The sequence below is a fragment of the Protopterus annectens genome, chromosome 2.part1, assembly GCF_019279795.1.
Source record: "Protopterus annectens isolate FY-2018-M chromosome 2.part1, PAN1.0, whole genome shotgun sequence".
In the NCBI taxonomy this organism is placed as follows: domain Eukaryota; kingdom Metazoa; phylum Chordata; order Ceratodontiformes; family Protopteridae; genus Protopterus; species Protopterus annectens.
In genome coordinates this window covers 1,165,155,273-1,165,169,275 of record NC_056729.1, presented here as the reverse complement: position 1 = coordinate 1,165,169,275, position 14,003 = coordinate 1,165,155,273, and the positions used below count along the sequence as shown (strand labels likewise).

At 42.9% G+C, this 14,003-nt stretch overlaps 1 protein-coding gene across 1 annotated transcript in view; it reads left to right on the top strand.

Annotated features, from left to right (window-relative positions):
* Positions 1–14,003, top strand: part of GCFC2 (GC-rich sequence DNA-binding factor 2) — an 881,623-nt gene that overhangs the window by 490,353 nt on the left and 377,267 nt on the right. Inside the window, exon 8 of the mRNA XM_044062700.1 lies at positions 2,676–2,799. Within this exon, the coding sequence (XP_043918635.1) occupies positions 2,676–2,799 (124 nt within the window). The remainder of the gene's footprint in view (positions 1–2,675; positions 2,800–14,003) is intronic.

The following is a 14,003-nucleotide window of genomic DNA, read 5'->3' as shown; positions in this document are numbered from 1 at the left end:
GCAGTTTCTTAAAACATCAAAATAGTAATGCACAAAAAATTTCAGGAGAAATGTATCTTAAGCAAATGACTCTTTACAATGAGTATCCTGCCATGTAAACTTACACTGCTGCCACTTCACCCTCCACACTGCACAAATAATAGTTTCTAAAGTCAGAATGTGTTGTGTATGACAGCATAAAATTAATTTGATGTGCAGTACAACACGATCATCTCAGAAATGGCAAAATATAAAAAAACAGTACAAGTAATTTTTCCTTACATTTGCAGTGGATTAACTCAGGAAGTACTTCACTTTTGAAAATAATAAGTTCTGCTTTAGTGATTAATTATGCAAAAGTGATTCAGGAAATCAGACAAAAATGTGAATTATTTTCTATATGATGCCTTTTAACATCAATGAACAGAAGTCTGTAAGTACACTGGCATGGCAATAAAATGAGTATTTTTTTCTAACAAATAATAATAATATATATTTTAAGATGAGGGAGAATGTCTTTTAGGGTGGTGCAGTGGGTAGTGTTGTTGCCTCACAGCAGAAGGTTCTCTGGTTTGATTCTTGGCTAAGGTGCCTTCTGTGCAAAGGTTGTATGTCCTCCCTATGTTCGTGTGGGTTTCTTCTGGGTGATATGTTTTTTCCCCACTTTCCAAAGACATATAGTAGATGGACTGGGCACAATAAATTGGTTATAGGTGTGAGTGTGTGGTATAGAATAACAGCCATGGCAAGGCTAGCCACCAGGTGGTGTGAACCTTGGCTGTAGATGATGATCTTCCTTGAAGTAACAACCCTACCCCATGTGAAAAAATGGGAAAAAGGGGTTGTGGATGGATAATTGGATGGAGAGAATATCAGATGAACAGTGACAGCAGACCGTGCACCACACTTCATAGCCTGCAAATATTACTGCATGCATCAATTGTACTTTTTTTTTTTTTTTTTTTTTTTTTTTTTTTTACAGTGAAGAAAATACTAACCTTAATGTCATGGTCTAAAGTTATGGACAAGATGCCGCCTCTTTACCTGCGCAGCCACATGCCATGGGTGTGCATGAGCCTGCTGCATGGGTTACCTTTCTACTGCTGCCGACTGGTCAGCATTGGTCATGGTAGGACTGAAACTGGGAGCTGAAGTGATTGCTTGGGTCACTTTACCACCAGACAAGTCCACGATCATGTTATGCAGAATGAAACATGCAGGAAACATTCTGCACACAGTAGCTGGGTCATAATGAAGGGCACCACCAGACTCATCTAGATACCTGAAACATGTCTTCAGGAGGCCAAAGACTCTCTTGATAACAATCCAGGTCTGGGACTGTTATAGATCTCCTCTGCAGCTCCACTTGGATTTCTCACTGGTGTCATGAGCCATGGCTCCTGTGGATAATCAGCATCACCCAAAAAAAAGGGGGGGGTGAGACAAGGCAAAAAAAATAGTATTTAGCAGTACATTTTAATGTACATAACTAGTTTAATACAGTATAAAAAAATTACCACTTACCAACAAGATGACCACTGGGCATCCTATCAAGCAGGTAAAAGCAGTGGAGTGAGCAAGTGTGCCAGATATGGAAATCATGCTCAAGCTAGGATGCTGGGCAGAGATGTTGGTTATGCACCCTCATGCATTGCACACTACCTGGCAATTGATGGAATGATACTCCTTCTTATTGCAGTATCGCTCACCCTGTGGACCAGGTGGGGTCCTAATTGCAGCATGGGTGCAATTTGTTCACACTGAGTACCTAAGGGGAAACATGCCAGCCCTATTAAAGGCACACATAGTCCTGGCTTGGTCCTGAGATGACGCCGGGAAATAGAGATACTAATCCACACTTGCAAAGAGTACATCCAGAAACTGCTACAGTATCCCTAAGGCAAGAGCCTGTGAGATCCCTAACATGACCCCAGTCTGTCTCTGTAAGGTCCTTGTAGCAAGTATAGTGATGGCTGTATGTACCTCGATATCCACAGAAGTAAGAAGTCTCACCCCACTAAGACCCTTATGTCCCTGCCCACACTAACCTGTCAAGGATTTCCTGATTATTAGAGTTATAATGGGTAATCCTTTGCTTATAGTTTCACCTTCTTGGCCTGTGAATGGCACTGGGAACAAGCAGTTTTGACCCAACCAAGACAAACAGCTGAGACCTGGGAACAGCAAATCTTGCAACTCTGATAGATTTAGCGAGACTTCTGTTTTTATAGCAAATCTGCAACCAGTGCAGAAAAGTGGGACTATTTGACTGTGAATCGCAAATGGTGTAAAACATACTTTATTTGCATATGAAGATTTACTTCACTCCTCATTAACATCTCATTATTTGTACATTTGAATAAGCACATTCAAGGATGTCACCCATTGGTGTAAACAGCCTCTGTGAATTGCAGCTCACCTGCGCTTGTCCCCAAACATCACAGAATGTTTCAGCGCATTTGCATAACTGACTGTGAACACCAGCCTTAAACTTTCATTTTTAGATTCGTAAGCATGTAGTGCAGCAGGTTGAGTGTATGCCCATGCATTCTTAACAGGCTTTTTAATACATGTTGAATCAGGGTAACCCGACTGTCCTTATGTTCAGACTGCGTGTACTAAAACAAAAATATAATGTGTGTCATTCATTAAAATGAAGCTGATAACGAGAAGATTGCATTATGTTATTCATCCAGATAATACAGATCGACGCTCTAGAATCTGAAATGCACCAAATCTACCAAAAACAAGCTGCAGCACTCCTGAAACGCAGAAAAGAAGACATCAGCACTGAATCAGCCTATATTCAGCGACTTTCAAGTTAGTGCTTATCTATCATTTTATCAGCTTTGCACTTTGGCTTTTTATCTGATTAGCGAAATCAAGAATTTATAACATCTGTATTTCAAGTTTTAAGGACTTAGTACATAAAACTGATTTGTTAATTATTATGTCTAAAAGTTGAAAATCGTAAGTATAATAGTCAACAAAGGAGGTATTATCTGATGTTACATTAGAGAATTTCCACTCTTCTGTGTTCTCTTGATGTTGTAAAGAACTAAGGCAGTGGTAATTTGTCAAATTTGATTGTAAACAGTATATGCCTGTAAAGTCTTTGTTTAAGGAAGTACAGCTTCTGCTGACTTCACATTAAAAATGGAATAGTTTTCAGTAGTAAGTACTGACTAAATTTGTATACCACAAGTTATGTAGCTGGTCATTAGAATTTTAGGTTTTGATGTAGAAAATGATATGTGAGTTTGGTTGAGTATACTTTTAAGATGTTAGGCCATTGAAGCCCTACGAAATCATTTGATTTTGATTGGAAATACTTTGTTTATTTTGTTAACCATGTAGGTGGATTGATACTTGGACCATTTTCAGCCATGACCAAATGGTTTTCTGGATAGAGAAGTACTATCAAGATGAACACTTCAGTTTGTCTTGGAGGTAATATTTCTGGCAGCCAGACCAATATCCATTTTTCACAGGGACCTTGGTTTTTTTTAGCTTATTAAATTTATAAACTGTGGTAGTGGAACCAAACCATAGTGACCTAAATCACTGGTTCCTTGGTTCTTCCGTCCTCTGGCCAGAAAAAGAAGAAAGTTTCTAGGCAGCATTTGCCCCTTCAGCAGGCTACAGATATGGCCTCAGCCAGAGATTGGTGACTTTTTGTGTTCATTTCTGCTTTTCCCTGGTGTAGTCCCTTCAGCTACCGTGGACCAGGGGTTCAATATGTCCTCTGCAGCTGTTGAAGGTATGGGGCAACCACTCCTGTCAGTCTTGGAGGAAGAAGTGGAGGAATGCCTCTCTACTTAACTAGACTGGAATGCATGATCCTGGTTTAATGTGCCTGACATGCTTTGGTCTGTTTTTACAGAAATTTTTGTCAGAAAGAAGTAGAGGTGTAAATATTTGCCCTCTCCATCTCACTCACCTTAGACAAGAATGACTTATTGGGCTTAGCTCAGGGTGTAGTTCAGCTCTTGACCCCTCTCATCCTAAATTTATTGTTAAGAGAAAAAATAATTCTTCACTTTCTGAAGATTGTCAGTATAATGAATAGAGAAATGATTTTGAAAGAACAACTTCTGATGTTTATCACATGGGTCACTTCTACAGTAGCCTTAGTTTATATGGGTTATATCCTGCTAAGGATATAACAGCAGGACAGCTTCCACAACTGAGGGGCATGGCACCTGGCACCCAAGCCCTCCAGAGCTTTCCAGCCAGGAAAGAGTACCCCTCTTGCAGGAATTTGAGGATCAACAATCGGCTAATGCAGTGCCATTGCTGGGCAGATAAGTTTCCTTTGTGGAAAAAAACTTCCACTTTGCTTTTTATGACAGAAATTTTACTTTTTTTCTGAAAAAGTTTACTTTTAAAGCTAGGAAAATATGTCTTAATGACTGTCACGTGACTTTTGAATAGAGGCTTCATTCTTTTTTTACTTTTCTGGTAAGAAGTTGTTACAACTGATTTAAAACTACTTTTTCTACTATAAAAGTTGTATTTTGCTTTGGGGGCTGGAGTAAGTGTTTAAAGTGAATTTTACTTTGTTTTTATGTGGAAAAAGTTTTTTCTATTTACCTGTTTTACTGACTACTGCTGACAGGATTCCACAGGAATCAGGCATCTGTTTTGGCTTAACAATGGAGCCACCTACAGGTGCCTGTGTTCTCCCTTCTTCCAGCATCTGAAAGAAGAAAATTACTTAACAAGCTTTGCCACCACAGCAGGCTGCTAAAGTGCTCCGGATGGTGACTCTCCTGTGACCATTACTGGTTCATCAGACCATTTGTCTTTTTCCCAGTCTTACTGTGGTGTAGAACTTACAGCCACCATGGACTGAGGATTAGACATGTCTTCAAAGGCTTTTGGAATGCCCTTATTGGGCAAGAAGGTACCAGTCTTGTCATTCTTGGGAGAATGGGTAGAGGATACCACTTTGATTAGCCAGAATGTTATGCCTTTCTTTAGGGTGGGTTTTTGAGGTGTAAATGGGTTTGCTTCCTCAGAAATTCTAGTCAAAAAGAAGCAGAAACATAAGACATATTTTTTTTCTTGTCTGTGTCACTGTGGACATGAGTGATTTATTGGGCTAAGCTTGGAGTTTATTCAGGTTTTGACCCTTCCAGTTTAGCTGTTTCTAGTCAAAGAAAAATAGGTTCTGGGACTTCCAAGATGGCTGCACATTGAGTAACAGCTTAACTCTAGGTCTCCCAGTATGAAAACAGAAACTCAGCAGAGAAGGCCAGCAGACTTTTTTGGTTCTAGGTAAATTTCAGTAACTGGCTAGTAAGTGCACTGCCTGGATGCCAGGAAAAAAATAAATAAAGAGGACCTGAAGGAAAATCAGGTACAAAACGTGATGAAAAAACACTGACTGGGAAAAGTATTGCAGCTTTTCATCAAAAAGCAGTGCAAGCTCTAGACATGACTTCCAGTAATCTAGAGGAAAGCTTAACACAAGTTTACACAGACCTGGTTAAAACAAAATGAAACACTCATGGAGTATATCAACTCAAACAACAAAAGGCTGGAAAAAAATGGAAGAAACGTTAAACAGATATTCATATGAGGTGCTAAAACTGCTCAATAAAATAATGTAGAGGATGGTATGGTATTCCACAGTAGGAGTTGCTAATTGAAAGGGCACATTGCGTGTATGCTCCAAATCTGGCTATGAGAAAGCAACCTAGACCTTTAATAATAAAGATGCAGTCCTACCAGCAAAAGGAGTTGATTCTGACAAATCTGTGGCAGAAAGAAAAGTACTAAAAGTGGGAGACTGCAGATTAGTTATAGACAATCATTACTCATTGTACATCAGGCAGAAGAGGAGTAAATATATTCTTATTCAGGGAATGTTGAGAAACAGGCATGAGATTCAAACTGCTATAACCAGCTATCTTCAAAGTATTCTTTTCTGGTGGGACAAAATCATTTTGATGAAGTGTATGCTAAGGAAGAAATGCAAAAGTTTGTCCAACAAAAATTGAGCTGTGAAACCAAATGAGATTCTGCTTCTTGTACTTCTGGTAATAAAGACCACTAGAAGAATCGAGAGTATGTTGGAAATGAAGCAGAGACAGGATTTGGGAGATGGAGATGAACAGGAATAAAGCCAGTAACTTTGAAATTGACAAATGTGGGATTACAAAGCAATAATTATATTTATAAAATATGACTAAAAAATCTGGAAATGTTGGACTTTTTTTAGACTTTGTTGGACTTGTGGGGAACTCTAAAGTATATGGCCTAGTTCATGTCATTAATGTTTGGAAAAACACATGGGGGAGGGGAGAAAGAGGGAGAAAGTTAACTGTAAGTAAAACAATTTTTTTCTTAATAGTACTATTTTAATAGTGTATGATTTTCATTGCATGCTATAAAGTAAAATCAGTTGTTTTTAAAGGGCAAGATTTTTTTTAAGTTTTCCTTAAGGTTGGCTCATTGCAAACCTGTACGTACCAGATACAAGTAGTCACTATTAATTTTATTTTGTCTGTAACCCTGAATGCCCTCCTAGGGGCAGACATGTATTTATTTATTTATTGACATTTGGTTACCGAGAAAGTCAGACTGGTCAGAAACCCCATTTTCAGTGGAGGCCACGGAGAAAAGTTCTAAAAAATACAATCATGTAATACATTTTGCAGATAAATATACAGATTTTTTGACATAATACAATAATTATAACATCTGAATGTATGACAGTAAAATGTAGATCTGGCTAAGTTTCTGGTGTCATTCTAAGGGGATCCATTATCTGTATGCCTGGGATGACATGATTGACAGTCCTAGATGCTTTGCCAGAGATGGCCTGCATCTGTCACCCATGGGCTTCTGAATACTGGCCAATGCTCTTGCCACCCCTATAGTTCCTTTTTTAAGCAGTGTTCCAAAGACCAAATTACCACCGTAACAGCTACAAACAAATGCAATCTGAGGGTCATGCTGCTCAACGCTAGAAGTCTAAATCTCAAAATGGATTCGCTCAAAGGACTCCTTAAAATGGAGAACATCAACATTTGTGCAGTAACTGAGACCTGTGTCAAGGCAGCAGATAGCACCCCTGCACTACCAAGCTATAACTCATTCCATACCTTTCAGCCCCAGAACTTGGACAGAAGCTCCAAAGGCGGTGGTGTTTCTATATTTATAAACCTCCAGACTGGTAGCCCAACATGACGCATCAGAGATACTTCAGGTGCAGCTAACATTGGGTAAGACAGCGATTCAGGTTGTAGCCTGCTATAGGTCCCCAACCATGACCCAAGACTCTCACTCCACATTCCTAAGCACCCTGGAGAATAGTAGGGTCCAACCTAACACTCTCATACTGGGCGACTTCAACTACCCCTCCATTAACTGGGAAAACTACTAATGTACCAATACACTTGCCCAACATTTCCTGGAATTCATTAATTCCAATGCCCTGGACCAGCTCATTCTTACCCCCACTAGAGATAGCAACATCCTTGACCTGATCATTACTAACATGGGTGACCGTTGCTCTGTACCAATAGTCATTTCCTCCCTGGTTAGATCTGACCACAAACTAATCACCTTGGAAATCCACATCCCTCCCACCCCCCACCCCCGCAATGGTAACCAGCATAAAAAAACTTCTCCAAAGCTAACTTTGGACCTCTAAAAATAGAGGTGGCTAACTTCACGGCACCCATGCAATTGGAGAACAGCTGCATGACCGCCGAATCATACACTAGTGCCTGTACGAACACGTACACAAATGCATGGATCTCGCCATACCCAATAGAACCAAGGTGCTCTCCTCCGAAAAAAAGGAAGCCAATCTGGTGGTCCCCTGCCATAAACAAACTCTACAACAAAAGGAGGAAACTGATGACAAATAAGGTGAAGTCCCAAGACTGGAAGAACTCCCTTATCAGCCTCAACAAAAAGTTGAGATTCTTCATCAAATCCTCTAAAGCTAGCTATGAAAACAAAATTACAGCGGATAGAAAAGACAACTAAAAGGCCTTCTGTAGTTATGTAAAGAATCTCCACGGCAATACCCAGATTTGCTCGGAGCTGTTGTACAATGGCACCTCCTATACCGAGTCAACACATATTGCCAGTATACTGGCCGACAGATTCAGTGCCAACTTTACCCCGCTCTCCCCCACCAAAGGACCAATCACAATATCAGCAGATTGCCAGGCACCCAGTATTACTGCTGCACAGGTTAAAACAGCACTGTCCAAGGCTAAGAATACAGCTTCTATGGGACCTGACAATATGTGTTCTACATGAACTACAGAGTGAACTGGCTCCTCACCTGTGTGCCCTGTTCAATCACAGCCTCACTTCAGGCTTTGTCCCTACCGAATGGCGTACTGCTACAGTCATCCCTCTCCACAAAGGAGGAGTGACTACAGGCCCTGGGAACTATTGCTCCATTAGCCTGACAAGTCTGATATGCAAAGCTATGGAACGCATCATCATCGACCTAATAAAGAAAGATATAGGGAACTTCCAAACTCTGGATTCCACACAGTTTGGTTTTGTGAAGGGTAGATCATGCCTGCTCAACCTGGTCGACTTCTTTGAGTCAGTCACCAGAGCTGTGGATGACGGCAAGGTGGTTTATACAGCCTACCTTGAACTGGCCTAAGGCCTTTGATACAAGTCCCCACTCAGGAAGCATAGAAAAACCCACTAAGCTAGGCATCAACCCCTATATCACTAGAAGAATTTCAAACTGTCTCACAGATGGAACACACAGTGTGAAAGTAGCTGACTCCAAGTCAGACTGTGGACCAGTTACGAGTGGAGTCCCACAGATTTCGGTCCTGAGTCCTCTCCTGTTTGGTGTCTACTTCTCTGAAGTCCAGGCCAACATGAAGGGACTCTAGCTGACAAAGTTTGCAGACAATTGCAAGTTGGGAGCCATAATTAACTCCCCAAGTGATGTTGACATCTTACAGAAAGGCCTCACTGAGACCAGTGACTGGTGTCAGAACCATGGCCTTAAGCTCAATGCCAAAAAATGTGTCATCACCTTTGTGAAAAACCTGGTTCCCATGAATTACCACATGAATGGGAGTCCACTGAACACAGAAGGCATCATAAGAGATCTGGGAACACAGGTTGACAGCATCCTCTCTTTTGACCACCACATTGCCACTGTGGTCAGAAAGTCCTTCTATGTGACACATCTCATTACTAAGGGTTTTGCATCCAGGAAGAAAGAGGTAATTGTCTCCCTCTACTATTCCCTCATTAGGCCAGTCATCGAGTACAATGCCCCATTTGTCATGTACCTCACTAGACACCTACAACAACTGGAGAGTCCGCAAAAATAGCTCACAAAGAGGATCTTAGGCCTTAAACACTTGTCCTATATAGTCAGACTCAAAAATCTCCAACTATTCTATCTCATATCGCCTACTTAGAGGCGATCTCTGCTTGACTTACAAAGTCATGTCTGACCCAGCTCTGTTAGAAATGCTACATCTAAAGAAATCCCAATCCCTCCGCACTATATGCTCCAGTGACCTCAACCTCATTACCACAATCAACAGAACAAGCTGGAGGGACAGGTTCATAACCCAGAGACTGCCCATGCTCTGAAATAGACTTCCCATACATGTCAAGTGGAGCACCTCACTGGCCCTCTTGAAGAGAAATCTTGATGAGTGGATAGGAAATAGAAAATTCACCCCGGGGATCACTCCAGTGGCTCTACTTGACAGAGGCACTGGGAACTAAGGTCAGGTGGCATGATGCCAGGTTAATCCTATGGGCTAGGCTTGTAAAGGTTCCAGAGCCAATAGCCTAGTACACACCTATGAACCTATGATGTTGTCAGTCTTCACTTAATCCTTGACTGTGGGTTCGGTTCCGTATCTCAGAACCAACTCTGCTGTTATTCCAGCTAACGCCTTCCAAAAACTGTCCAGCTTAGCTTTTACCCATAATGCTTTTAGTGACTAGATGCATTTCTCCTCTACAGCTCTCGAGTGGCTTATTTCCTAAAACAACTGTGAGTATTTTCCCTTTAAACTATTGATCTGAAGTAGTTGTCTTCATTTGTTCTTCAACCTGTGGGTTACGGGTCTGTATTGGATCCGACTTGGCCGCATATCCAGCATCTGATTCGAGCTCAAAGCTCTTCCCCTTACCCATAATGCCCCTGTCTCCTTCCTCCCTTCAGATTTGGTTTGCCGCCTGCAAGGTCCGCATCATGGTCTGAGCTCTCTGCTTCATTTTTGGGTATGTGAGTGTTTTTTGGAGTTTACTTTTCTGTCTTTCTGTATTTTCTCTCCCTACTTTCTGCCCCCCCCCCCAGCATGGTCATCGGTTTAAAAAAAAAATCTCTCTTCTCTACTTTCCTTTCCTTTCCATAGTGTAAGTAAGTGAGTGTGAGTGTGCTGGGCCTTCCTTGGGATCATGTCCCAAACTCCCAATCCAGGCTTCAGGAAGTACACAGAGTGTGGCCATAAGCTCTCCCCATCCGATGGCCACACACTGTGTGTGGTGTGTCTGGGGGTGGCCCACCTTCAAACTTCCTGCTCCATCTGTGCCAGGTTCAATCCCAGGGCACTGAAGGACAAGAGGGATAAACTAATACTGAAGGGCCTCCTTCCTTATTCGGGGACTGTTGTCCCGACTCCCCCAGCTTCAGCTACTGCGTCCTCCACCTCCCCAGCCTCTAGGACTCAAACACCCGCTAAGAGCTCTGAGGAAGGGGAGAAATCTAAAAAGGACAGGCCAAGAAAGCGGTCTTCTGACCGCTCTGCTCTGGTCGACCCTCCACCTAAGACTAGACCAGTTACCAGATCAGACTCTCCCCGGCTCTGCTCTCCCCAGTTTTCCCCTGAGCTGAAGGAGCCCCGGATCTGGTCTCCAGTGCAGGCTTCCCCTCACCATCCTTCCAGGCCGGTGTCGGTCACCTACTCCTTGACGCTCCACCCGGAGCCTTAGTGAAGCAGAGATGGACAAGATGATGCCGAAGTTCATCCATATCCAGATTCAGATAGGAGTCTTACCTGCACGCAGTCCTCCTTTACTCCAATTACTCCTTCCCCGATCCGACCTTCGGTTTCGGAGCCCTTGGATCCGAGGACCCTTGGGGTCGGTGCCTACTGTTCCTTGTACCTTGACACCAGCCACGGCCTTGAGTGCCGAATCCAAGGGGATGTTTTCGGCTTCTCCTCAATACCTCGGCACTTGGATGCTCGACTGTGGCTTCCCCGTCAGGGCAGAAAGGGACAGCTCCTACTGGCCTTTCTCAGGATGTCCTTTCTCCTTCAACTTTCGATGCGGTGGAGAGGGTTCTCTCGGTTTCGTCGAGACCCTTGACCATCTCGTCCTCTGACTCCACCCTGACTCCCTCTGTTTTGGGTACGATTCTGACCATTCTGCCATCTCATGGACAGACTGCTGCCATGTTGCCTCAGGAAGCTCCCATGTGGGAGCAGCAGGACGTTGGCGAGTCCTCTCCAGAAATTCCCACTGAGGAGGTGCCTCACAAACGTACGTGAAAAAGGAGGCACTTAGACTCCAGACACCAATTTGGAGGAAGGGGAAGGTCCCCCCCGGTCTCCCCCCCCCTCCCGAGGATGTCTTCTCTTCTTCAGAGACATTATGGAACTCCTTCACTGGGGGGGGGCTGGTCTGCTCAGAAACCTAACTCGGACAAATTGGTGTTCCTTGAGGCATTTGGCACAGGTCCCTCTACTTCCTGGGTGTTTCCTCTTGCTGATCCATTAGTAGACCTGATAACATCCCGGGCGTGAGAGGAACCGGACATGGTGGAGCCCATCCCAAAAGCGCCCGGATAAAGTTCTTAGCCCATCTTCAGACAGGACACACTGGAACAAGGGATTGATGCTATGGTGGTGGCAGCTGCCACTAGGAAAGAGCTCGCTCGGGAAAGCTCTCCGGTTCATCTTCCTGACTGAGAGTCAAGGGCGATGGACCCATTTGGGAAGCGAGTGTACGCTTCAGCAACTTTTTCAGTAAGAGCACTGAATTACATGGCACGTGATTCGGCTGCAGTGAAACCTAGTGAAGGAGATCGCTGAGTCGACCCCTGAGTCCATGTTGGCAGAGGACAAGGAGTTCTCCACTCGTATGGCCACTCTGAAGTCTTTTGCGAACACCTGTATGCACCTCCTCTCCCATCCTACCAAGGGAACCACTAGGGTAGCTAGTATAGACGTTGCCATCAGGCGACACGCCTGGCTCCGGCTCTGTCAGTTCTTGGAGCCCTTTAAGACGTCATTCACCATCACCCTGTACGACGGTTCCTCCCTGTTTGGAAAGTCGATACATGAGACCTTGGTCCAGAGTAAGAAGGACGGGAAGACTCTGTCTGCCGTTGGGATCCACTTCTCCGCCCCTTAAAGATCCTTTTCTAGGAATCAGCGAAGGGCTAAGAAGATGTGGTTTCGGAAGTCTCAGGCATTTTCTCGAGACAAAATGTAAAAACACCGACTATAGAGCTGCAATCCAATCGTTTATTGAACAAAATCACGAGTTGACCTAGGTTTCGTCCCAGCTTTTAAGACTTCTTCATAACAGTAACAAATAACGCAGCATTCCCTTAAACACACCCACCCATTATTCAATTAATGCATTAAGAATAAACAGTTAAACAATCACTATTAAAAACTACTATATAAATACAATTCCTAACTAACTGAAAAATAACTTCATATTAAAACACAGTTAAGAAACATTTCATTATATCAGAAATATTAAAATTTAATAAAATGTCCTGATTACTTATGTGCTATTTTCTACCCAAAATATGCTTTAACTGTAGTATAGGAGCAACGCTAACACTATCATTTATACCAGGAAAATTCAAAGCATCTAACCTTAATTGCCATTTTAGTTCGCAGATGTCTAAATGCACATCTAATATCCTTCCCTGGATGTCTGGATTTATCGGCTGAATGACACAAAATCTAAAAACATGTCCGGGGCACTGCCCTATATGCCTAGCTAGGGCATTTGTGGTTCTAGCATGCCTAATGTCTAGCAAATGTTAATTCACCCTCTCTCTAAGGCATTTACAGGTTTTTCCCTATATAAAATGCAGGGCAATTACCACACTTAGCTAAATACATCATATTCTCACTATAACAATTAAAATGTCCCTGAATGGATATTTGGCAACCTTGAACCCTAATCCTATGCTCAGTTTCCATTATGTGCTTACAAGTACTACACCTTCCACATTTAAAATTTCCCAATTGTCAGCTGGTGCTAAAAGTATTTTTATAAGACCCCCTTCTCAAGAATGTCCTTAAATGATCTATCTCTGCTAAAAACATATTTGGGAGCTATCCCCATCTTTTCATCTACATTTTTATCCAATTTTAACAAACTCCAATTTTTCTGAATTGTATGTATAAACCATTCTGCATCCTGGTTAAAAGTAATTTCTCGAGACACTCAGGGCTCACCTTCCCCCAGGGGCATAGGGGGATATGATAGACGTCACCCTAGAGGCAGAGGGGGTCCAAGAAATTACGGGCCTCGAGAACCTTTCTCGGACAGACCTGCTCAACAGTCCTGAAGGGTTGCCCGGCTATCCCTCTCTGGAGGCAGTCTGTGGCCGGTTATCACTACACCTAATGGACTGGGAGTCCACAACAGATCGTTGGGTGTTGCAGATTATATCCAGAGGTTATTCAGTCCCATTCCTCAAGCTACCTTTACCACCAAAACACCTCCAGGATGTTCCAACTGCACACAGGGAGGCTGCAGCACTGGAAATAGCAACGCTACTAGACAAACGGTTCATCCAACACATCCCCCAAGACCAGTCTGGATTAGGCATTTATTCCAGGTTCTTTTTGTGGCAAAGAAGACTGGGACCCAAGACCAATTCTGGATCTTTCCACCTTGAACCTGTCAGTGACCAAGACAAAATTCTGGATGGTCACCCTTCAGTCTATCCTGCCCTTACTGCAGGAGAACAATTGGATGTGCTTGATCAACCTCCAGGGAGTGTACTATCATATCAAGATGAACAGACG